General features: G+C 38.9%; 1 protein-coding gene across 3 annotated transcripts in view; it reads right to left on the reverse strand.

Moving 5' to 3' along the window:
- The window catches only part of ST7L (suppression of tumorigenicity 7 like), a 93,377-nt gene that overhangs the window by 32,155 nt on the left and 35,417 nt on the right, over positions 1-25,805 (reverse strand). For all 3 annotated transcript variants that reach the window (XM_075196255.1, XM_075196254.1, XM_075196256.1), the window contains 7 exons: positions 21,935-22,013; positions 20,660-20,814; positions 19,897-19,994; positions 17,991-18,105; positions 15,355-15,427; positions 10,283-10,385; positions 917-1,067 (listed from right to left, as the gene is read on the reverse strand). In XM_075196255.1, coding sequence (XP_075052356.1) covers positions 917-1,067; positions 10,283-10,385; positions 15,355-15,427; positions 17,991-18,105; positions 19,897-19,994; positions 20,660-20,814; positions 21,935-22,013 — 774 coding nt within the window. The remainder of the gene's footprint in view (positions 1-916; positions 1,068-10,282; positions 10,386-15,354; positions 15,428-17,990; positions 18,106-19,896; positions 19,995-20,659; positions 20,815-21,934; positions 22,014-25,805) is intronic.

Raw genomic sequence — 25,805 nt, forward strand, 5'->3', positions numbered from 1 at the left:
TAAATCACACTTTGTCATGTGTTAAACTGTGGCGAGTCTGAGGGCTTCGTACACCTTGCCTAAAATTGACCTTTTGGGTGAAAGCAACATGTAGAGTTTGTGGACTGTTTTAGGGTGCGATTCTTAACCACAAGTCATGTGTGCAGAAAAGTCTACAGGGCAGGATGTCAGCTGTGATTATGAGAAAAGAAAAAGTTTCCCCATGATCAAAGTTTGCATGTATATCTGTGAAGGTTATTAGCAGCCCTTGCGGTATACACACCCCTATACCAAATAAGTAAACCTCACACTATAATGAACAGAATTGCCTTTTTAGATTTTAGATACTTGTTAATAAACATCAAAGATTAAAACCTACAAGCCTCTTAAAGTGCACTGCTGCTTTCACTGTATGTAGGAGACAGGTACACTTCCAGGAACAAGTTAAAAATTAGCAAAAAGTTATTTTTTATATTTCAGTCAGTAATGTTCAAAGTGATTAAATTATGAATTAGTAAGAAACACAAAAGACAATACATGCATTTCCACAGACTGCTTGTTGAAAGAAAGGACAATTTAAATGCCACAGCATTTACATTGTGCAATGAGAAAACTATGGAAATCATATTTTCATGTGCAAACAAAGAGATAAAAGGTTACATGTATGTCTAATTTTAAAAACAAATCTTCATTACCAAGATCCCCCTGGAATTGATATAGATAAGATGATCTCTTTGATCTCTTCTGAATAGTGCATTGAGATAACTAAATTAGTATTCCCACTTCAAACAATAACACAAGTGCTAGGGGCTCCCTTTGAAACTAATACAGGCAGCAGAGCATTCCACTGGTGCTGACAATTTAATTAAGATGGGCAGGTTATGAACCTACGCAGTGAAGCAACAGACGGTACAGTAGAGTAACAAGACATACTTACTGCCCTCCCATGTACAGTGCAGTAAATTCAGTGCTCCTTCCACCCGTTTCCAGTGCTGGAGGTGGAAAAAGGCATATGCCACTGCTTCACTGTCTCCTCGCTTCAGTATGTGCTCTGGTGGCATAATCAAGCTTTTCATTTCTAGCAAGTACTGGAACACAAAAGTACAAATATGCTGAAGAGAGCAATTATTTTCCTCCCCATAGGCGGTAAACTTTACACTTATTTACATAGTCATTTCATTATAATTAGTATCTCTCTTTATGCAGGGATAAGCATCAAACTTTAGAAAAGTTTACGATTCTGAAAAAAAAAAATTGCGTAGATAGGAGAACTACATACACTGAGTGTTGTATTTAAGAAAAATGTCCTGTAGCTATAGGACACTGTCACGTTTATCTTTTTAATTAAGGGATGTAAACTGAGGTATGTGCATTGGAAAACGACCCCAATATCTTACATTACATTGTGGGATTCTGGGTACTAGTGAAGACTATCCACTTTCACACCGCTCATTTGGTTACAAATAATATTTAAATGACTCAAAGGCTTCTGTTTGGTGGAAGGGTAAAACATGCAAAGTACCTGTCAATACAATAATACACATAATATAATGCACAAAAATATATTAAACACTTAATCTCCCCAGTAAGTAAAAGGTTTTATCCTTTCCCATAGCTAAAAACCAAAATATTATATATATATATATATATATATATATATATATATATATATATATATATATACATACATACATACATATATACATACACATACATATACACACACATACATATACACACACTGTATTTTAAAATACATGCTCTTACAATTGTATTCTGGAGGCTTCTTCTTTTATATTATGTTTAGGTTATGTTTTTAGTTTTAGATCATGTTTGAAGCTTGGTATCACAAAGTTAGAGGAAAGATAAAACACTTTCTTTGATCATTTTAGCTATTGATTTGCCCAATGTATACTTGCCAATTACCTGGGCCTGCTTATATACCACAAATTGTGAGATTATTTACTAATCTGGAGAAGTGATTTAACTTTCCCTTTACTTTAAGTAGCACTGATGAGGTTGGACTCTGGTCAAGCAAAGAGTGTTTGCTGCATGAGTGAATCTTTCTGTGCCTGCCCCAGGCGACCGTGCTGGAGGGTGATATGTTAGCTAATCCTCTGTAATCCTCTTTGTTTAACACACCAGAGATGGTCTGCATGGATCTTCTGTGGGAAACCGTCTCATGCACCCAGGAACGTTTTACCTCACGGGTTTAATATGGCCTTTGTTAAGACCTTCCAATATGGCTGTATCTTGTCACGCAAAATGTAATTGTGAGAAACTAGTTAGGATGAATTAAATGCCTGTGCATATAAAGTGCAGCAGAAAAAAGATAATGTAAGATTCCAACACAAACAATGAAGTTCTTAGCAACAGGCCTCCGTGTGCCTTAATAGAAAAATATATTTATACTTAAGGTGGAAATAAATCCTGCTTATAACTATGTATATAATCCCTAATTAAATTATAATGACAAATTATTCAGCAAATAGACCCTAACTTAGTATAATTAAAAGAACTGAAATTTCATCCATTGACAGTAGTTTAACGAAGCCAACTAGTAAGCAATGATGAAATATAACCTAGTAATACCGCTTTCATACTGCCGCCCCGGCAATATCCCGGGTTTTTCAAGCCGGGTTTTTGCCGGGACTCGGAGCGTCCCAGAAACACCATTCATACTGCACCTCGGACCCGGGAATTTCCCGGGTTGACCCCATTCATACTGCACAAGTCTGTGCCCTGGCAATTTGTGGGAGTCATCACCAGAGCAGTTTTCATTGGCTGAAAACATTTATTTTTTTGTAATAGTCTGCTTTTCTGCTGTTTTGTCCATAAAGATGTGTGAGTGTATCTTATAAGATATTTTAATTTTATTGTTCCATTGTATCATTTGTAAACAATCAGACATTTCTTCAGTGTTTCCACCAATTCCATTCTGTACTGCTCACCTCTCCGTACTTTACTTTAGTCACCTATGTAAAGTATGTGCGACCTTTCTCTTTCGTTTGTTACTTATAGTGTGGATGATAGAAGTAGTTGTTTCAGTCCATACTGTTGTTTTCCTCTCGAGTTTTTTTTTCCTGGTTTTATGTATGCAGTTAATGTAAATATTGTGAGCATTACAGGTCAGATAGCCAATCAGCTTGTTTTCTGTGCAACCCGGGTTGAAAAACCTGGGTTGCACCATTCATAGTGCAGGCAACCCGGGTCCGACCCGGGAATTACCCCTCGATAAATCCCGGGTTGAAGACCCAGGTTTTTTGACCCGAGATTTTTGACTTGTGGGGTATAACATACAGCTCAGATATGGGCAGCACGGTGCATTAGTGATTAGCACTTCTGCTTCACAGAACTGGGGTCATGAGTTAGATTCCTAAACATGGTCTTATCTGTGTGGAGTTTGTATGTTCTCCCTGTGTTTGCTTGGGTTTCCTCCGGGTGCTCCTGTTTCCTCCCACTATAAAAAAAATACTGGTAGGTTAATTGGCTGTTATCAAATTGGTGTGTGTGTGTCTCTGTTAGGGAATTTAGACTGCAAGCTCCAATGAGGCAGGGACTGATGTGAGGGAGTTCTCTGTACAGCGCTGCGGAATTAGTGGCGCTATATAAATAGATGATGATCAAACAAATATACCCTTGTTTCCTTGTTTTAATTGACAAAACAAGCCTTACTCATATGCATGAATTTCAAAATTAGTCTTTTTTTTCCTGTAAAACACATGTTTGTGGATTAGTAGCAGACAAGGTATGGTACTTGTTAGGAGGTTAAAACTATTGTTATCACCGCTCCTCACACGGCAGTTGGAACAGTTTACATACATCATCTTAGCACTTACGATCATTTGCTAGACATCTGGTCCCTCTTCCACTAAACAGGACATACAATAAAAAAATCTAAATCTTATTTCTATGCCAAACCGAACACGTTTATTTGTAGACTATTCTTTGTGTGGTCACAAGAGTTTAAAAGAAAGATACAAGATAGATAGATAGATAGATATATAGATAGATAGATAATTGCAAGTGGAAGAATCTGAGGGCTGTTCTGCAGACACATCATTTGGGGAGTGGGGATCCCAGACATGTATATTACGCCCCCCACTTCTGCCCCTGAATACCTATAACTTTACAAGGAACATTTCTGAAGGCGGGTGCATAGGTAACACAAATGTTGCTCTGACCCACAGCAACCTATTACATCTTAGCTGTCATTCTTCTAGTACAGTTTAGAAAATTAAAGCGGAAGTTTGGTTGCCAAGGGTAACAGCATCTCTCCTGCAATCATCTGTGCCCCAGCATGTCTTATGACTAATGATGTGTAATTAAAAGCTTAGTCAGACAAATAGATTCACTAGATATCTTATAGTGCTGATCTAATAAAACATATGTCATATTTATAGAGACAAGCTGATCAATGCAATTAAACATGATGAGATGACACAACTGATTGGAAAAAACTGTACAATTATACACTTGCAACATTATTGTCCTATTGAACAGTTCATAAATACTATTTGCTATCATGCAATCGCAGAGAAAAGCAATGTAGGATTGCAGTCTTACATTGTTTTCTCCCCCCTCACTTTTAATAATCAGCTAGGAACATAATAGGTAACATTACATAGTCCATTGACATATGTGGGCTGACACACACTATGGTCGTAAAATAAAGGTTTGGAGATGGAGAATGTGTGCGCGAAGTTCAAAAGTTCAGGTTCCTTCTCCTGATTTACTGCTTGAACCTATATTTTATGTCCTAAATTACAGTGCTCTCTCCCTGTATGGAAGAATTGCAGATTCCTGATGAAATTATTGTCCATTTTCTTGAATTTCAACGGCTGGTGACATCATCCGATTAAAACCAGAGTGTTTGAGACTAGGACAGGGATGCCACCAAGGTTGAGAACTTTTTTCTTGTTAGCTAGTGCATATCAGTGGAAATTACCTCCAAAAAGGATAACAAGTGTTTTTATTTCACCCACATGGAAGCAATAAACAAAAAAAAAAAAAAAGTATGTTTTAAAGACAGGAACAGACAAGATTTTACTTTAAGAGATCCCTATCTGCATTGCACATTAAAGACTTTGTCAACCTTTCACCTTTTAAGTAGTCCAGTTTATTATTAAGGGAGCCATGTCAGGTTTTTTGGGTTTTTTTTAAGAAAAAAAAACTAAAGAAAATTTAAAAAGAAAATGTAGTTTTTTTGTGCAGCTTAGACAAGGAAATAATACTAAGAGTAATGAATGCTGGAGCTTTCTATCGCAAGTGCTATTTTATTCCCCAAATATGGTTTTGTTCTGTACATCAGAGGGTCTTTAAAAATATGCACGCCTTCTTCTCATTATTAATAGGTGACAGTATCCCCTGATTTTATTACTTCATTCATTAAAATACTTTCAACATCTTTTTCTGCCAGCATACACCAAAGTGAAGCAACATATTGAAATACTTGTGTTCTTCTGATACATGTGAATAAACTTTCTTTAAAAACTTCAAATAGAGCTGGTCTGCTTAATAATTTCTGATTCTTATATCCCAATCTTGCCAACTCTCCCGTAATGTCCGGGAGACTCCCGAAATTCGGGTCGGTCTCACAGACTCCAGGGAGAGCTGGCGATTCTCCCGCATCTGGCCCATCTGCCCACTTCAATAAAATTAGAGCCGGAATGTACGGGCAGAGGGGGCGGGGCTTCATGATTTGCGTCATTTTGGGCCCGCCCCCGGTGATGTAATGCCTGTTTTGGGTCTTTTTACAGTGTAAAAAGCCCCCAAACAAGCATTACATCACCGGGGGCGGGCCCAAAATGATGCAAATCGTGAAGCCCCGCCTTCTCCGCCCATACACCCCTCCTGCCCTCCAGGATCTCCTGGACCCGGACAACATAAGGTTGGCAAGTATGTTATATCCTATTACTATAATTTGCTTAGAGAAATAATATTATGTTTCTAGAGGTGTGGAGCATAAACCATTTAGTATGGTAGAGTACAATATATTATTCTAATTATTATTAATTCCTGTAGGGTAAACCCAGGTTATATTTATTATAGAAAAGCATAAATCCTCAGGACCATTTTCACACATCTATTTTATAGAGATACTCTTATTCCTTATTTCTATGACAATGTATCTGTATATCTGTTTATACCACATATATCTCAGTCATATTCTAAAATGGCAGTTTAAAATTCACTTTTTAATTACTGCATTACTAATGAGTACTTCGTATTCTCTTTTCATTTCATCCATTCATTGATTCATCAAAACTGTCTGTTACAGGACTGGTACATTGTATTTCTTTATATCATATCCTGCTAAGACGTTGCAGTCACACACCCTCTGTTTCACCAAGCTAACAGGCTTTCACCATCGTATCCCGCTAATAGATACAAGTATAGCAGGCTCTCGCACACATCACAGGCCGCCAGCTAGACAGAGGAGCAGGTTAGTGACATGTTACAGTAGTAGTGCAGCAATTTACAAGAAACATTGTGGGACATTGAAAGGTATGTGTAGTACGAATTATTATTATTATTAATTTTTATTTATAGGGCGCCACTAGGTGTCCGTAGCGCCGTACAGGGACAAACGAAATTACAATACAAAGTGAGACAGCACAGTACAGTAAACAGTGAGCACAGTAACTCAGTGAGCTCAAAGCACAGCTAGAGGGGCGGGGGAGGGGAGAGGGGAAGGTCCGCCTACGACGGAGTCCAAGAGGGAGGGCACGGATGACATTGAGACCCCCAGAGGGGAGAGGAGGGAGCGAGAGAGGGGGGGGGGGGGGAAGAGGGTCCTCGAGGAGGAGGGCTAGATAGCTGGAGAGCAGAGTTAGAAGTGGTGAAGACAGGAGGAGAGATGACCCTGCTCAAAGGAGCGTACAATCTAAGGGGTGGGGTAGACAGACAGAGAGACACGGGGGAGAGAGGGAGAGAAGGAGGAACAGAGGATAAGGATAAGGGAAGGGGAAGGGGAAAGAGGGGAAGAGGCAGAAGAAAAGGTAGGCAGTTAAGTGGGAGACTGGAAGGCTTTAAGAAAAAGGCGGATTTTTAAAGCCCGGATTATACATTGTGACTAGGATTGTAACAATGGTGTACTACCAATATTACATTATCCAAAATTACATGACAGGTATACTCTACAACAGCAAGGCTGAAACACGTACTAATATACAGGGTACATGCTTTTTTAAAATGATGAGGCAAACACATAGTTCAGAGTGCCAATAAATGAGTTCATTCATACAGAAATATTCACCAGACCCATCAAACAATTAGGAATGAGAGAGGAACAGGGAGGTTTAGTTCCAAATTAAAAATCCCACCCAAATAAGTAATGTTGAGAGGTATGCGTTATGTAGCTGGAGTGCTTTTCTTCCCCAGAAGTGAGGATGATGTCAAACAAGCGTTTCAGAACACAGTGTTTATCCACTTCCAGAGACACAGTGTTCTACAGCCCGAGTACTGACACACTGTACTCTATAGGAACTGTAGCTGTACAACGACCGTACAGGCACGCCTGTCATACTAATGCATACAGCATAACACTGCACAGAACAACTGAACAGTTTCAGTACATATGCTTTTAATTATTTATCATTATCATCATTTATTTATATGGCACCACAAAAGTCTGTGTGGGAAAGTTGAGCATAGCTCCTAAAATGTAGAGTTCCAATAAACTAAACTATAGAACAAGCAACGGTAAAAGATAGGACTCTCAAGAAGCGTAAATACAATGATACATGGTAAGCATAATAAATGAGACATTATAGAGAAGGTACAAAACAAATGGATTTGGTGGGAGCGGACTAGAAGACAGGAGGACAGACATCACATCTCATAACATCTTACAACCTAATGTTAATTAATGGTATGTGGGCGTAGAGAATACATTTAAAAAAGGTTTCTGCAGAATATGAAAAAAAAATGTAAGAGTAATGTGAGGTTTTTGCTGTGTGCTGTGGCAACATTAAAATAAACTAAAGTCACCAGAAAGCTATCGTAGGAAGAAGCTAGATATTCCAATAAAAAATGCAGATATAAAGGGAAACCCCCACTGGTATATGTATGATAGAAACGGTCTGGTCTATGAGATATAAAACACCTTCAGTCACTGGCCACACACACTGCAATATCTGCAGTCACAGGGACACTTTAAAACTCAACTGACAACATGGAAAGGAATGTGGCAAGGGAAGGGAAAATGTTTCTGGCTAGAAGCTAGTTCTATACACACCTCCTTCATCTTTATACCATTCATATTATATGGCTGTTCTTACTTAATACATCAACCTAAATAATTCCCGATTTTAGCCCACCTTCCCTTGAATGCCAACGAACAAAGACAATGTGTCCGAGACCGTCTGCTACAAAATTGCCCTTCCCTTGATCATTCAAGCAAGCAACAATTTCTTTCAGCAATTACCTATCTCTCTACATGTTTTAATGTTTTATTACAATTGTCAGGCTGATGGACAGCAATGGACCCAATGGAAATTACACTGCATGATGTGGTGACATGATGTGACTTAACCCTTTACATGGAAGCTTACAATTTTTGCCTTCTTCATTAAAAATCCAACCAATATACGTACACCTCCGCACAGGAAAATGTGGATGTGAGGGAATGAATGAAAATACAAGTTACTATTTATCAGTGCTTCATTTCTAGATAAAAAGGAAGTGAAACTTATGACATTCTAGGAAGACATATGGGGCTAGATTTACTAAACTGCGGGCTTGAAAAAGTGGAGATGTTGCCTATAGCAACCTGTCAGATTCTAGCTGTCATTTATGTAGTGCACTCTACAAAATGACAGCTAGAATCTGATTGGTTGCTATAGGCAACATCTCCACTTTTTCAAAACCGCAGTTTAGTAAATATACCCCTTAAAATGATCTTTAAACGTTAAAGACCAAACGTACTGCCAGATCTGCGTTCCAGCACGCACGAATGTTAATTATACATTCCATCATACAGAATGCTAAAATGTAAAGAGGAGCAGAGAGGGCAAAGTCCTAATCAACTACTCCTGAAAAAGATAAATGTGAACATGTTCAGATCAAATTAAATCTACACAATCACTATCAAAGCATGGTATTATTTTCAGATCATCAATAATACAGACCTGCTCATTTACAATATTACGGCTATTATTTATAAAATGTGAATTTGGAGTTTCAAAATGATTGCTCCACATTTATAAAAACAAACACAGTGAAATCAATGGAATGTTTCCAATCACCAGCATTGCTCAATTTTCCCTCTAACAATTATCCCCATACATGCTATAATTCTACCTGGCAAGACAAATTCAAAACAGTAGCAGCGTTCCCCTGACAAATCGTTCTGGTCCCCGTGCCTTTGACCACATTTTTGCCACAAATATACAATTCGTAACAAGTCTGGGCAGAGATAAGCGCTTGGGCCGGTGAGACAGACTTGAAACCCTTTGTCACTGCGGTTTTGAAATTTGAGGAGTTATTTTTAGCAGACATGGAAGGGGCAGATCTGTTTGATGTATGGGATGAGGGAAATACAATGTCTGTGTTGTACATTATGCTGGTGCACTTGTCGCCCATATACTGCACATCAACAGGGTGAAACTATGAGCAAAGGCTGAATTGTCCATAGAGTGAAATGAGTACACTACACATGCATGCATGCATTCTGCTTCACACTGATAAATCACTTTAAAAGAATTACAAGCAAGACTTTCTTTTCTTCTTTTTTGCTCGGTTTACTATAGAGTTTACTAGGGTTCATAGATTTGTGCTTCTTGTGTAATGAAAAGCCAACTTGCATTTAAAAAAACATTTATTTTACATAAGTTTGCTAGCAAGCCTGTCTGTCTCCCTGTCTGTCTGTGTCTGTGTCTGTGTGTGAGTCTATATTAGGGAATTTAGACTGTAAGCTCCAATGGGGCAGGGACTGATGTGAATGAGTTCTCTGTACAGTGATGCGGAATTAGTGGCGCTATATAAATAAATGATGATGATGATAATGAATACACTAAAGGAAAAAAAATCCAGGACATGTGTTCATTGCATTGGTTGCGACCTATTTTGTTAAACAATGCCATTATCCACCCAGCCTCGCTCACAATCCACACTGGCCCTGCCTCTAAAGTGGCAGTTTCCAACCTTTTTGCCCCAAAGGATAATGTGACTGTCCCATCAAAAATGGAGTAGTTTAGGTTATCCTGCTCTCTTGGTAAAATAATAGTTTCTAGAACATTTTTATATTTACCTTCCGATATCTCTCAGTTACCTGAAATTATGTACACATTTTTCGACATACCTTTGGAACATGAGGGTTAAATTCTACAGCTCGGTGAATGGCCTCCACAGCACTCATCTCTGCAGTGCTAAGTCCTCTCCTGGACGCGGTTTCAGGTGAGAACCTACAAATGTAACACGATTACTGTTAGTCACTGTATTCTCTACACAGCAGACTTTGGGTCTGAAACAGTAAAATTTATATATATATTATATATATTCTCAGGTATGGGATTTCTGATCCTGGACCAAAAGTTAATTATGGCTACATCTCTGTGATTTTGTCATATATACAGCGTGTGTGTTCTGTTATGGTTACTTTGAGGATCATCGTAATACCCCATTCATACTGCACCAAAATCCCGGGTTTTTGCCGGGCGAGCTCAAACGACCTGGGTCTTGGTGCAGTATGAATGGTACAAGTCAAAAATCCCGGGTCTAAAAACCCAGGTCTTCAACCCGGGATTTATCGAGGGGTAGTTCCCGGGTCGGACCCGGGTTGCCTGCACTATGAATGGTGCAACCCGGTTTTTTCAACCCGGGTTGCACAGAAAACAAGCTGATTGGCTGTCTGCCTGTCTCTGGAGGATGATGTCATCGGTGGGAGCCCGTGGAAGATTCGAGAAGGAGTTTAGGAGAATAGGTGGATGGTGGAGTGCAGATCAAGCTGAAGCAGAATCGGAGTTTGTTGGAGAAAATTGCTTTTATTTCACTGAAAAAGTGTGTATTAACAGCAATTATGACACACTGGATGGAGGAAGAGGTGCGTGAGCTGCTCTCAATGACATCACCATTTTTCAGCCAATGAAAACTGCTCTGTTGATGACTCCCACAAATTGCCAGGGCACAGACTTGTGCAGTATGAATGGGGTCAACCCGGGAAATTCCCAGGTCCGAGGTGCAGTATGAATGGTGTTTCTGAGCTGGGACGCTCCGAACCCCAGCAAAAACCCGGCTTGAAAAACCAGGGATATTGCCGGGGCTGCAGTATGAAAGCGGTATTAATCAAATTAGCAAGGAGGGGAATGCCAGGGGCAGTATGAGAAAGGACAAGGTGAGGTGCTTCAAATTATTAAAAACCCCAGGTTTTCCAGATAATAGATCCCATAACTCCAATTGGCGAATAGTGGTTTTGCATTCTTAGATGGTAAGCTAATTTGGGCAGGGCCGTCTTTATCCGTTTCATGTCACTGTTTTATTTATTTGTATCACGATCCCCCCATTGTATAACGCTGTGGAATATGTTGGTGTTTTATAGATAAAAAGGTAATAATAATAATAATAATAATAATAATAATAATAATAATTACAAAAACAATGCTACAGGTCATGTCGTTACAAGAAATCTTTTGTCTGCTCCTTTAGATTTTAAAGTGTTCCTTTCACCTTACCATTGGAAATAACTACATTACAGCGGGTGGTGTTTCTATTACATTTTTTCTAAATGCCCTTTTCTTATATTTTTTTAATACACATTGTTCATAAACAGTCTCCTGTGTTGTGTATGAGGTAAAGACTGTGTGTCATTAGGTACCATGGGTGTCTGATGATAGAGATGGCTCTGTGGGTATTTGATCATAGAGCAGTGTTGTAGGTATGGTGTTCCCAGTGTGTTTTGGAATGCTGCGTTACTTTGCATAATAATACAAATAATTGCATAACAAAGAATATGTAAATCAGACCAACATGGTGCTACTCATCAGAGGATCACAGTCCTGGCCATTATTTATGTGAAATGTGAGTATGGGCCTAGGAACAGAATTGGAAGCTGTGCAACTTGTAATTTAGCTGTAGAAGTAATAGGGCTGCTTTAAGGATAGGTGAAGGCACCTCAGAGTTTTCTAATTAGTATAAGAGTCGACTGCCTAACATGGCCTTCAAATCGGCAGCAGCACCCCACTATCCTCTGTATATCACACAGCCTGTATGGTCCAAACTAAGTGGGATACAAAGATAGAAGTGTATCATTATTGTCGTAAAACAAATACATAGTCAGTGGAGGAGTAGAATATCTTGTCTGGACGGCTAGCCAAAAAAAGGTGGCCCAATGTACAGAAGCCACCATTCATTTTTACTATGACAGGTTTCATAGGAAGGATTGCAAACATATGGCGAGTCAGCAGCCATCTTTTTTCAGGCTACATTTATCTACTCTACTTGGGGCAGAATTCTTTTGTGGCACTGCCTATATGTGCTATGGAAACACTATGCATTTACAGAATGATTTCAGTTAAGCTGCACTAATCCTCTATAAAAAAAAAAAAAAAAAATATGAAAATATGACACGTTTCATTATTGCATTTGCTATCTAAGGACATGTTTTCTGGCCAAAAGTGAAATACACACTTGTGAGTATAGACTACAGTTATATAATGATGGATACTCTAAAAGGGCATAGTTTGGAAATATGTTGTAATGCTATTCTCGCAGATTAACAAAAGGTACAAAGATACTTTAGTTGATGTGTTATTATTTAATGGCTCATTGTCAACAGCCGCGGTCGTTGACCGTTTCAGCAAAATGGCAAATTTTGTACTGGTTCCCAAGCTACCAGATGCCTGAGGCTTGGTCACTTTATTAATTGCACATATTTGACGCCTCCACGTTCTTCCGAAAGACATCGTCTCGGACCGAGGGTCCCAGTTTATAGCACACTTCTGGAAGTCCTTTTGCAACTCTCTCGGGATCAAAATCAGTTTGTCTTCAGCTTACCACCCACAATCAAATTGTCAGACGGAAAGAACCAATCAATCCCTGGAACAATTCCTGCGCATCTATGTATCAAAGTTCCATGACAACTGGTCCTCTCTTTTACATTGGGCGGAGTATGCATATAATAATTCTTACCATTATGCTACTCGTACATCTCCGTTCTTCTGTAACCTCGGGTTCCACCCGAAAGCAAACTCTTTCTCCTCTGTTGTTTCCGCTGGTGACTCCGGGACTCCTGCCTTTACATCTCGGCTAAAGTCCATCTGGAAAAGGGTGCACTCAACACAACATCAAGCTTCTTGCAGGTCTAAATCCTTCGCTGATCGTCATCGTGGTCCGTGTTTATAAAAGTGGGGGATCGAGTCTGGTTGTCTACACGAAACATCAGATTGAGGCCTGTAGGAAACTAGGACCCCGACTGATTGGACCCTTTACGATTGAGAAAAAGATTAACCCAGTGGCATTCAGACTTAAACCACCTTCTTTAAAAATTCCCTGCACCTTCCATTGCTCTCTTCTAAAAAAAAAAGTTGTTTCTCCTAGCAAGCTCAATCAGCCTCCTTCAAATAGGCCTCGGCCTCTGCTTGTGAACGGAGGTCAAGAGTTCATTGTGGAAAGAGTTCTGGACTCAAGAAAAGTTCAAGGTCAGATCCAGTTCCTAGTGCACTGGAAGGGTTATGGCCCAGAAGAGCGATGTTGGGTACCACAGAGGCGTCTCCACGCTGAGAGACTTAAGGAATTTTTTTAAGAAATATCCCACGAAGCCTGGATGCCCCCACCCACCTCAAGGGGGTGGGGGGGGGGGGGGTACTGTCAACAGCAACGGCGGCCGCAACTCTCTGTCTTCTGTTGGTGGCGTCCCGGCCGTCTCCATGGCGTCACTTCCGGATCCCTCGTCCCGGGTTGCCTAGGCAACAACTGGGACGCTTCAGGCTCCCTGCGGCCGTGCCCGGCTGCGTGCAGGGCTGTTTAGGCTCAGCCAATTGTGGCTGATTAGATTAATATGCAGCTGGGCACTCTGCTCTTTTCATTGGCCCGCAGTGCCAGTAATTAATTAAGCAAGCTCTGGGAGCACTTGCAGGGCTTTGCCCTGATTGGCTCTTAGTACTATTTAAAGGCACTGAGGACTAAGCTTCACTGCCGATTATAGCGTTCTGTTTCAGTATTGCTGCCTGCTTCTGTGCTGTGTTGGTGTTTAAAAACCTTTGATTGCATTCCCGTGTATGAGCTCTGCCCGTTCCTGGACTCTAAATCTTTGCCTGTGACCCTGAACCTTTGCCTGTGACCCTGATCTTCTGCCTGTACCCGGACTCTGAACATTTGCCTGTGGTCCTGTCCCAGTTTGTACCCGACGTCTCCACCTGTGGTGCTCTGTCCAGTCCGCAGATCTCTGGCCTGTGCCTACTCCGTGTACTACCTCCTGTACCTGTGTGCTGCCGTGTGAACATAAACTTGTACTATACTGAATGTAAGTCCTGTGGGCATCCGAGTATCTGTGAGCATAACCAGTCGCTACGGGAAAGGCGGCTCCTGTAGGTGAAGACCTCTTCTGCTATAGTTCTACAAGTTTATGCCGCACTGGTTGCCATAACACTCATTCAACCATTTTTTTTTATTTTCCTCTGGATATAGGTATTGTAAATATTAAGAGATGACTATAATATAATATTCATATTGCAGAGAGGTCTCTAGCTTGGATAACCCTTTGAGTGCCAGAAATGTTAATAGATGTGCTCACTCAGTAAATAAAACGTTATTATGCGTTAACTCCTAGCCTCAATGTCTTTTGACTAATTAGCCAATACCACGCTCATCCTTGGCAACCCTAAAGAGAGCATGAGGGATCAACTCCACTCACTTGGCTGCAACTTTAAGAAGGAGGCTCAAGAATACACAGGAATTTCAGTTTTTCACAAACCAGTTTCATAGTAATAATATTGTACATAATTCCCCCCCCAAACACATTGCCCTTAATAATTATATCCATAACTGTATCCACAACTTGCATGGTCAGGTTACATAATTATATGATCTTCATATGGTACTTTTAAGATTTAATATATAATGAACTTCAGCAATACATACAGCTTTTACTGTATATTTTAACCCAATAGAAGCAAAGGGGACTTCCAGTAAGGGGCCCTCTAAGTTGGTTTAGGCAATTTAAATATATATTTGGTTTAATTGTCTCACAAATAAAACACACAAAGTTCATATCCTGTAACAGCTGTAATATAAGAGAAACAAGAAGGAAATAAATAATGCATACACCCATCCATTGTATAGAAAGTGAATGCATGCTTGCCGGACCTTACTAGTGCTCAGATATGCTACTCAAGCCCTGATATAGCAATGACAGACAAACATGGTATGCGTACCAACCTCTCAGAAACAGCCCTGGCTTTTAATAACGCTGCTGTGTAACATATTGTTGAGGACTTTGGAAGACTGATATCTGCAATTACAGAGAGAAAGAAGAATCAGGCAGAGTAAATTTTCTTAAAATTAATAATAAATAAATAAAAATAACTTTTAAACATGTCAAATTAATGTATTAATTGTCCAGGACCAATAAGTAATACACACTTAAAGCACATACATGATTCTGTTTTAGTCTCAAATTAGAAAATACAATATGCCTGTAGGTGAAGCACTGTAAAATAAGCCAATTCAGCCACCGAGGAGAACCAGAATACATATGAAAGCTTCATATAACTAGCACGCAGGTGGCTCTGTGCCCTACCTCCAACATAACCATTAGAAATAAGAATAAGCTTATTTTTTGTCTGGAACAGTCAACTTCCCCATCACACAACCTCCTCTGTATCGCATGACCTTGTCCGCACAAAGAATGAAGGTCACACAGCGCCAGCAGCACATCACAGATCAGAGGAGGAGGGTTGGGCAGTCTGCACCACATGATCTCCCTCCTTCTACAGAAAACAGCCGCACAATTTCCGATGACTTCATTAAAGCGAGGTAAGGAATGTTTAGGTCGGCCCTTTTATGCACCAGTGTGATGCAAAGTTGTGGTCTTATTTCAGTTCTATTTACAAATGTGAACAGACATTCTCTATCATGGGGCACATTAACTAGAACAAGCACAGCAGGCGGACGCATGGAAACCTTTCTGCAGAATTGTGTTGTGCCTCATCCAGTCTTACACTTAACTTTCAAAAGCTGGTGGAAATTCTGGTCACCCAGAAGTCCCAATAAAATTGTCTTTTTTTTTTTTTTTTTTATAGATTGCAACACTTGCTGATATGGTATTACAGATTGGTGTCTCGCTTTGATTCAATGTATTGTTTTAACTTATTATGGAGATTAAGGGGAATGTGTGGCCCTTTTGGTGGTTAAAGGACTACACAATAGTCCCCGACAGTGTATTAGGTGCACATCACTGATCTACTAGAATAACATCTCAGTTCAGCAGCTGGACCCACAGTTCAAATGTGATTACTCTGTTCCTCCATTGGCGATATCTGTGGTCTCCTTGGTAGTAGCATCTGTCACCACAACTTTGTGAACATGAGGAACAAGTGTCCTGGTCTCTGTGTTCAGTGAGCATGAAAAGAAAATTCCCGTGCACATCGCTACTCTGAGCTGGCAGATAAATACAATAGTGCCCATGCAACACAACTTTAACTCTGAACACAAGTTGATCGATTTCCTCTTTTCATATAAGTGATGATGATATTTGTATGTATTATTTGGCTTACAGACACTGAGCAAGCAGCTAATGATTGAGTGATTGACATACTGAACATGTTGTTCCTTGTTGAGTATTTGTCCAGTCCTCCCTTTCATTTTCCAAGTCACTAAGAACAACTGTCGCAGTGTGATAATTTTATCTTACTGTATTATGGACTATATGCTATGATGTCAATTCTTATAGCCTACAGGAGTCACCACTTCCACCTATGGAGAACCTGGCAGCTGATTGCTAACAAGCAGAATTAAATGTTATGCTATTGGTATATTCTGTCCCATATCTCCTTCCAAAACCCTTCTGTCCGTCTTATTTTGCACTGATAAAACAGTTTGGGTATGGCCAATTGTAGGTTTGACATTATTTAAAGTGTTGCTAGATCCAGGGGTAAACAAAACCAAAAATAAAATGGTTTTGGTAACATTTGTTGTATTTAGCAAGTCTTAATTAAGAGAACTGTCCCAACAAAGGGAGAACAATGCTGCCTACAGGGACTGTCCATCTTGAAGACACTGCTTTGGCCAAGGTGTTAGTAATCTATTAATGTTTTGCAATTCTCTTTACCAGTGTAGCATTAAGACCAGGTGTGATCTGCTACAAGACACAACCTGACCTAGTTTGTAACAGGGAATTTAGTCATTCCAGCTGCAAGGAATATGTTATAAGAAACAAGCAATGTCTTATAGCCTACAGGTGTCACTACTGCCACCTACAGAGAACTCTACCTGTCAGCCAATTGTTAACAGTTGCAGCAGTGACATCCACAGGCAATATGGATCCACTACACCATAATATACTATATATCAACTCCTTATATAGAAAAGCATAAAGTAAAAACATTTTTTAAAATAAAAACGAGAATCATATTTGCCCATTTAGTACTAGTATTTCAACAGTAAAATCAGATAACACAGGATTAAAACCCTGCATGGGACTTTTGGGTAGAGGCATGACATTGATTATCCTTTGTTTGCAACTGTCCTAGGCAGCCTGCTGAAACAATTGCAACATTGTAAAATATACAAACAATAAAGAGTAAAGAGAAAGAAACAAGAGGCGACGAAGAGATATTCTCATAAACTTTTGATGAGTTATATCTTTCATTTTATGTTTGCATTTCATCTCTCATACCGCTTGCTATCTTATAATAAGAGATTGTGAGTGTGATTTTGCCTATATGGTCATCTTCCAATTTAAAGAGCTTTATTTCAACTAACTGAGCCTTTCCCCCAGGTAAAACACAGGTGAGCACAATCTGCAGGGGAATGCGTGTCCTGTAACTCCTGTGCACTGTCTAAGTCCAGCTTACCATCATATTTAGCAAGCACTGCCTGAACATCCGCGTATGCCTGCAATTCCAGCAAAGCCTCCAGCAGGTTTTCATGGATATTTACCATGCTGAGCAGGGGAAACTCTTTCATTAACTGCAAGTAAATACATCAATTAGTTAAAACAAATATATCATTACTTTCACATTCACATGCAATTATTCAATTTTTTTTGGTGCATTCAAAGGAGTGGAAGCTAATTAGGGTACATTGCAGCCTGATTAGTAATTGCATAGCTTCGGTGGATTTATTTTAGGCTTTGCTTGTTATTAATGGGTAGTTTTGATATATCATTTTTCAGTGTGACAATCAATCAGGCTTGTAATGGGTTACACATATAAATTGTTCCATATCCAATATTCCTAATATTTAAGCTTACCGTTGCAATTACAGAGGCAGATGGGGGAGTTCTGTAAATAGGCTGAGTTGTTGGAAGTTTCTGTGATCTTTTTCCGTACTCTTAGCAGGCATCTAGAATTTCTGTAATCACTTTAATTGTAGTTTCATGCTTGGAAAAATGCATGATACATACGACTTATCTGAAACTGAATTTTGCAGTCGATACCTACCTTTAAGATTAGTTAACATTGTTACCTATTACAATGCCGATTAAGTCCTTGCCAAAACACCTCTCCAATAGACAAAATACTCATAGTTCTTTGTCAATACCCGAAAAATGCATATATCAGTCATGCACGGTACTGTATGCCGGTGTCCTTACTTTCTTACAGGGGGGTTTGCTACAATCAAGCAATTTTCACTGTATTTTCCGTGAGCGTTCTGTATGGCTGCAATTCCAAACACGTGCTTAATGTCAACCATTTTTTAAAACAAGTTCTCTTGTATGCATTAATAACAGCCAAGACAACAAAGTAATACCAAGGTTGTGTTTCATCACCAATATACAGTATCTGGGACATGAGACGAACTACACTTTAAATTTTTTAGTGAAGAACTTTTATGTTTCCATTCTTGTTAAAAAAGTCCTTTTCATTTAAAAAAAAAAAATTGTTTTAGTTGCTTACTGAATGCTGTCAAATTTCTTAGAAGTTCTTCACATATTCAAAGTCAATGAATAAATAAAACAGATACTTTTAATTTCCATGTGTGCTGCAGCAGACATCTCTTCTCCTTTCTAATCTTTCACATACATTTAAAAGCAGCACATCATCCAGTTTTGGAGGGATTATTTTGGCACAACATGGCTGCTACAAGCCACCAAAGGCTGAGGTTGTGGTATTGCCATACATATTTGACTAAGAAACAGTAATGAGAATGCTATTAGTGGCCTTAGATAAATTTGTTAATCTTAAAATGTTTCATGAGTTCTCTTATTAATACAGCAGGAGTTGTCCAAGGAAACAATTATCCCAACGACATATGTGCATATGCCTTACGTCTTTCCAACTGCGTTCTACACTTTCCACTAGCATTTTAGAATAAATGTCTTATTTTCTGAGGACTGTGTGTGTGTTTGTTGTGGGAGGGGGGCACACACCTTCACTGTTTCTGACCAAGGAAACCTTCACATACACCATCTTCACATTAACATGAATATAGTGTTTGGTTTGAAAATGTGGTTATCAACTGTCTAGTGCCCTGATCATTTCTGGAGACTTTCCTGGATAGCCAGGCTGTCATTAGTGGCTTGATTCCAGCAATGCTGACAGGTTACGGAAGTGACCCTGATAGCTTTACAAGAACTCTTTGTAGATCCAAGAGCACTGGTGAGAATAAGGAAATATAAATGTTAATAAGGATATAATGGGTTAATGTTGAAAACAATGATCTACCAGCACAAAGGGAGCCCCCGTCAAAAAAGATTAGAGAGAGACTCATTTAAAAAAAACAAACATATAGGATGCAAAAGGACACAGGAATACTTACGTCTCTCATTATTTTGACAGCTTCTCTTATTCTTCCCAATTTTCTTGCACACATCGCCAGTCTTCTTTTTGTATAAACCAAGACATTAATGTCTCTTTCTGCGTATAAAAGGACAGATTCTCAGGAAGGGCCTATATTCAATTTTTAGTGTGTTGGTATCTAATGTACTAGAATAGTGTCAACCATTTAAACTTCTGAAATATCACACACAGTAAACTCATTGGAAGGCAGAAAGTAATGGGAAACCAAACCAAAAATAAAAAGATTTCAAAACATCTTGTACAGGTAGGTATACAATAACAGACTATACCATAAATTGAGGATTCACGAATTGAAAAAGAGTTGATTTATTAAATAAATTGTATTGTGTTACATAATTGATTTAACATAAAACAACTTCTTAAATATACAAATATAAAGTAAAGATGAGCACACACTAACCCTGACTACTCCATAGCATTGCCTAATTAGAGGTAGAGGGTACTATTGGAACACCTATCTAGTGGCGCACAATTGCACCATTAATCTATGTTTAATGTGCGCCATCTTACGCATTTCAACAATGAATAACAAACGCTCAAAGTATTCATAGAGAAAACCTTTTCAATGAAGTCCTGAATAAAAAAAACATTAAAAAAAACGCACATCACTGTGCACACATAACATTCGCAAATCAGATATGAATAGTTACTAACACTAAAGTGTAACTTTCCTAAAAACTCAATGCATTTGTAAATATGACATAAATATGCCAAGTACTTACTATGCTGAGCTTCATGCTCTGAGCTCAAGTGCTGCTGCTGCTGAGACTTCTTATAGGCAGAATCTGCTGCTTTCAGTGCTTGTTGGAACAACTTTTCTGCCTCTGAGATCGTTGTTGCTTCTTCTTCTGCCAACAATATGTATGCTGTGGCACAGCTGTATGGGGAGTTAGCACCTGTTAGAGCCTAAAGGACAAGCCACACATACATGTATATAGAGAAAAGCTGGGTACACACAGCAGAAATGAGATATCTTTAACAATTTTACCAACGACTGAAAGTCTCGATCAGCATGCAGATTCATGTGGACACACTATACACGTTTTACCTTCAGATCTATGCTCTTCATGTGCCATAACCATCTGCTGAAAACATAGTGACTCTGTAATCTCCATAGAGATCTGCCTACACTGCTGGTTGCCGGTGCATACGCACTTCAGAATTTGCCCGACAACGTGCCATTGTTTATAGAGATTTTTAGTCCAGTTATAAAATTAAAATCAAATAATACAATGTGCTTTGATAAAACAAGATCATGGGAGCGTATACACTAATGCAATATCGGACCTAATAGTCGTTTTTCATGTGATTGGCACGGTGATCGGGTGAAAAACCTGTTGAGTGTACCTAGCTTTTGGGTTTTAAAACCTCAGGCACATTTTGGGGCTCTCCTTATAGGAGTACAGGTGAATGTAGGAAATCGTCTGAATTACAGATGAATCCCCCTGCCGTCCTAGGTGGAAATCCACAAACTCTGAAGACAGATTTGAGAACTGCGAGTATAAATTATATTTATTCAATACAAATGTAGTTATAGTAAGTTTCACTGTTGCTGATGTTTTATTCTACCAATGTGAAGGTTACATAACAGCTTCAATTAAAGATTGTTCTAAAGAATGTGGAACTGTGGTAGTATGAAAAAAAAATAAAAAAAAATATCACAGTTTCTTCTCACATGTCAATCCACTCACTTCTTGCTCTCCTGTATCCAAGACTTGACTCTGTGGGAGTCATCTTGAGGTTGCTAGGAGCTTGCCCAGCACAGACGGACAAGACATGCTACACATGACCAAGGCGACCCTTTCTACAGCCAATTGACACATTCATGTAATTCCATAATTTACCATATCTTCCACAACCAAAGGTTTACATTTCTCTGAAAAATTGGACAGCAGAGAAAAACCTTGCTGGTTCTCCCCAGTAGAACACCGCCTATTGTAAACTGTAATCTACTGTGAGTTTATTCCAATAAGGACCATTCACACTTGATTACTTACTCAGTAGACACTCCTAGAGCTTGGTATGCAGCTTTTACTCTGGACAGAGGGCTTCTCTCTCGCCATGCTTTCTGCATAACTGGTACGTTTGGAAAATATAAAATGTGAAATATTAATATTTTAGCTAACTGAACCAGCAGTGTCCCATGTTCTATGTAACAGCTGTTGATTCAAATGCTATTTTTTTGCGCAATCTTTTTTTAACATAAAATAATGTATGCAATTTGACAAGACTATAAGAATTTTTTTTTTTTACAGTCAATAGTATGATACATAAAATTTCATATCAGCAGTGCGGGAGAGGTTTTAGTATAACTTATCGATTTTATAAACAAAACAATATAAAACAAAAGAGTAAAAGGGTGGTGTAAGAGGAGTCCAGGAACCAGGGGCAAACCAAGGGGGAAAGTTGCCCATAGTGGTTTGACATAAGAGGGCCACCAATAGCTACTGTTATCGGTTAGATCCTACTACATACTGAGGTAAACTTCTTAGACTCTTTGACCTCTAACTATCTGGACCAAATTGTACAGTACTCCATAAATTTGTCTGTTGAAGCTAAAATGGTCATCCATACTCCTATAAAGTCTAGTCTTGTAAACCACTGTTTTCAAGTGGGAAGTAATGGAGATCTCCAGTTGACCGGTATCACAGTCTTTGCTGCACTGTTTAGGTGTTTCAGTAGAGACTTTCTATACTGAGCTATTGGCAAGTTGATTAGATTTAACAGTCAAAAAGCTTACAGTCAGGTAACCTCACTCATTATGATCTCTTTGGAGGTGGTAATCACCTGTTCGCAGAAAGGGCGAATTTTGGGGCATTTTGGACTGACCCACTGCCCCTCCACCAGGTGTTTGGAACTCCAGGGTACATTTTGGCTAGAAGGTCGGGGTACCGGTATCACCTGGACAGAAAATGCGTTTTTATTTTTTTTTACCTATTCTATATATACTGGTATTTTAGTGGCAATGTAAAGACAGAAATCATCATCATCATCATTTATTTATATAGCGCCAACATATTCCGTAGCGCTTTACAATTGGGGAAATAAAAGAAATCCAAATTTCCCATCAGTGATGTACATCGTCTGATTCTGTACATCGTCTATTATATATAAAATATTTATAATATACAGGGCTGAGGAGTCAGTACACCAAACTTTCGACTCCGACTCCTCGATTTTACCACTGAGCAACTCAGACTCCATTATCCTTCTTCATAAATGGCAAATGAATATTAAATCAGAACAACAAATTTACTGTAATCTAAAGGCAGCACAAAGCATTTTCATCACATCTTAAATCATCAGGCTACTTGGAATAATTGAACATAAAATATATTTTATTAAAATTTCTGAACAAGAAAACAGAGCTAAATTCCTATGAAAGTAAATATGCAACAAACTATGCATTTAATAAATTTAAAGAAAAGGGTTTTAACGGAAACATATGATACGCCTTAAAACTAAAGGCTATATAAAATGTAGACTAACAGAATAGGATCATAATAAGCTGTCCTCTGCTTACAAATGTTTTTACAAATGTAATTATATTACCAAATGATTTCCTATAAATATATTTAACTACTATTTTAATGTTATGGTAAATCTAATGGAAAATAGAATAATTACAGAAAAATAGGATATCTCTTTAATCAACATTATATAAATAGAGCTATCTGACCACAAAATATATTTACTTGAGCAACAATATGCTATGAGATGACAATATACAATACTGTTTCTCAATGTACACTTAGGGGTAAATTTATCAAGCTGCAATTTTCCTGCGGGTTTGAAAAGTGGAGATGTTGCCTATAGCATCCAATCAGATTCTAGTTATGATTTATTTAATACATTCTACAAAATGACAGCTAGAATCTGATTGGTTGCTATAGGCAACATCTCCACTTTTCAAAACCGCCAGAATATCGCAGCTTGATAGATTGACCCCTTAGTAGTTTTCATATATCTATGAAGAATTTGTCCTCAGGAAAAAAGAATATCCGCAGTCAGATCCTCCTTCATGAATACTCTCAAATCTGATCTAATTAATCTAAGAGCAGAGAACTACCTCTCAGCAGTAACTTAGGTCGGTGACAAAGCAGTAACGGCCAGCGCAATGTGACAATTTCTGGATAAAAGGGAATGGCTTCTTTCACTGTATTGATGAATGATCAAATCTTTCTATGTATTTTACTGCAAGTGAGACATTTTGTTGAAATGTATTCAGTTTGTCCTCTCTGGATTGTGACAAGGTATCTATTTCTAACCAGGGGCGCTTTGTATGCGCCTTGTAATCCAAATATTGGTCAAAATCAAATTCACCCTCAGCACTAGCTGCTTCCTCCTCCTGACATTCCTGTAGCCCATTCACCATCACTGCTACCTCAAACAGAGCATCTTTCCCTGTTGTCAGCCGTTGGTCATCCAGCAGAATCCAGTGCAATGGTTCTACATACATAGCTGCCAAAATAATATTGCCAGCTACCGTTTTATCCCCTCTTGTTTTCAATCAACAGAACAACCCTGTTCTGCCATGCTCGTCTTTGTTTTTGCTATTTTTCTTGGCTTTCTCCTCCTGCTGTTTTGCATTTGTATTTTGTAGCTGGAATTGTAGTTGGTACATTTTTACTAATTCTGACTCCACCTAAAATTGCCTCAGACTCCACAGCCCTGACAATATATGCTCAAATGTGTGAAAGCAGTAATATAGTTATCTTCATTTCTAATTGGTTAACACATTCTAATGGAAAGCAATTAAAATCCCAACATTTTCAGATATAAATCATTAAATACATTGTTTGGTGCTAGCTGCATCTCCATAGAAAAGTAAAGGACTATCGCCCTACCTCTTTAGGTCAGTGCCCTGATAGGATCGGATATAGATACAATGCTGGTCCTGCAAGTGTTAGTGTTACTGTAACACCACTGGACCTTTGGATTAACTCACCCACACAATGTATTGCTGCAAAAAAGTCTGACAAGCTGTCAGTCAATGTTTACTTGTATAGTTGCCAGCACGGTGGCTTAGCGGTTAGCACTTCTGCCTCTCAGCACTGGGGCCATGAGTTCAATTCCTGACCATGGCCTTATCTGTGTGGAGTTTGTATGTTCTCCCCGTGTTTGCGTGGGTTTCCTCCGGGTGCTCCGGTTTCCTCCCACACTCCAAAAACATACTAGTAGGTTAATTGGCTGCTATCAAAATTGACCCTAGTCTCTCTCTCTGTCTGTGTATGTTAGGGAATTTATATTGTAAGCTCCAATGGGGCAGGGACTGATGTGAATGAGTTCTCTGTACTGCGCTGCGGAATCAGTGGCGCTATATAAATAAATGGCGATGATGATGATGGTTAGAGAAGCACATCCCTCCTGCCATGGGAAATTGCTACACAAGTAAAAGAGAGCATAGTGGAAATATTTAATTAAATATAAACCCTTCAGTTATATAATGCATTATTCAGCTCAGCAATACACACACATTAATTTATATGAACGTCGTCTTTTGGCTTTACTTGTTCTTTAAAGGAGATCTCTATCCAAAACTTATATCTAGTACTGGGTGAAATTCATTATATTAACATTAAATACGGACTTATCGCTGACATGCTGTTTGCCTCCAACGGTTTTGTCCTGATCATCTGTATTCTAGTATTTCTTGCTGGAATCAACATGCGGCTTTGCTGTCAATGCCCCTCTCTTATGTACTCCCCAGTACAGGGGAAGAGGAACAGCAACTTAGTGTGTAGAAAAGAGAAGCAATATACTAGTGGAGCTTAGCGAAGGCTTGACAATCAGGCAAACGGCACATTAGAGGTAAGTGAAAGATTGGGTTGAATGTTAACAAAGTGAACTCCACACAATACCATATTT

This window comes from Mixophyes fleayi, chromosome 2 (assembly GCF_038048845.1).
Source record: "Mixophyes fleayi isolate aMixFle1 chromosome 2, aMixFle1.hap1, whole genome shotgun sequence".
In the NCBI taxonomy this organism is placed as follows: Eukaryota; Metazoa; Chordata; class Amphibia; order Anura; family Limnodynastidae; genus Mixophyes; species Mixophyes fleayi.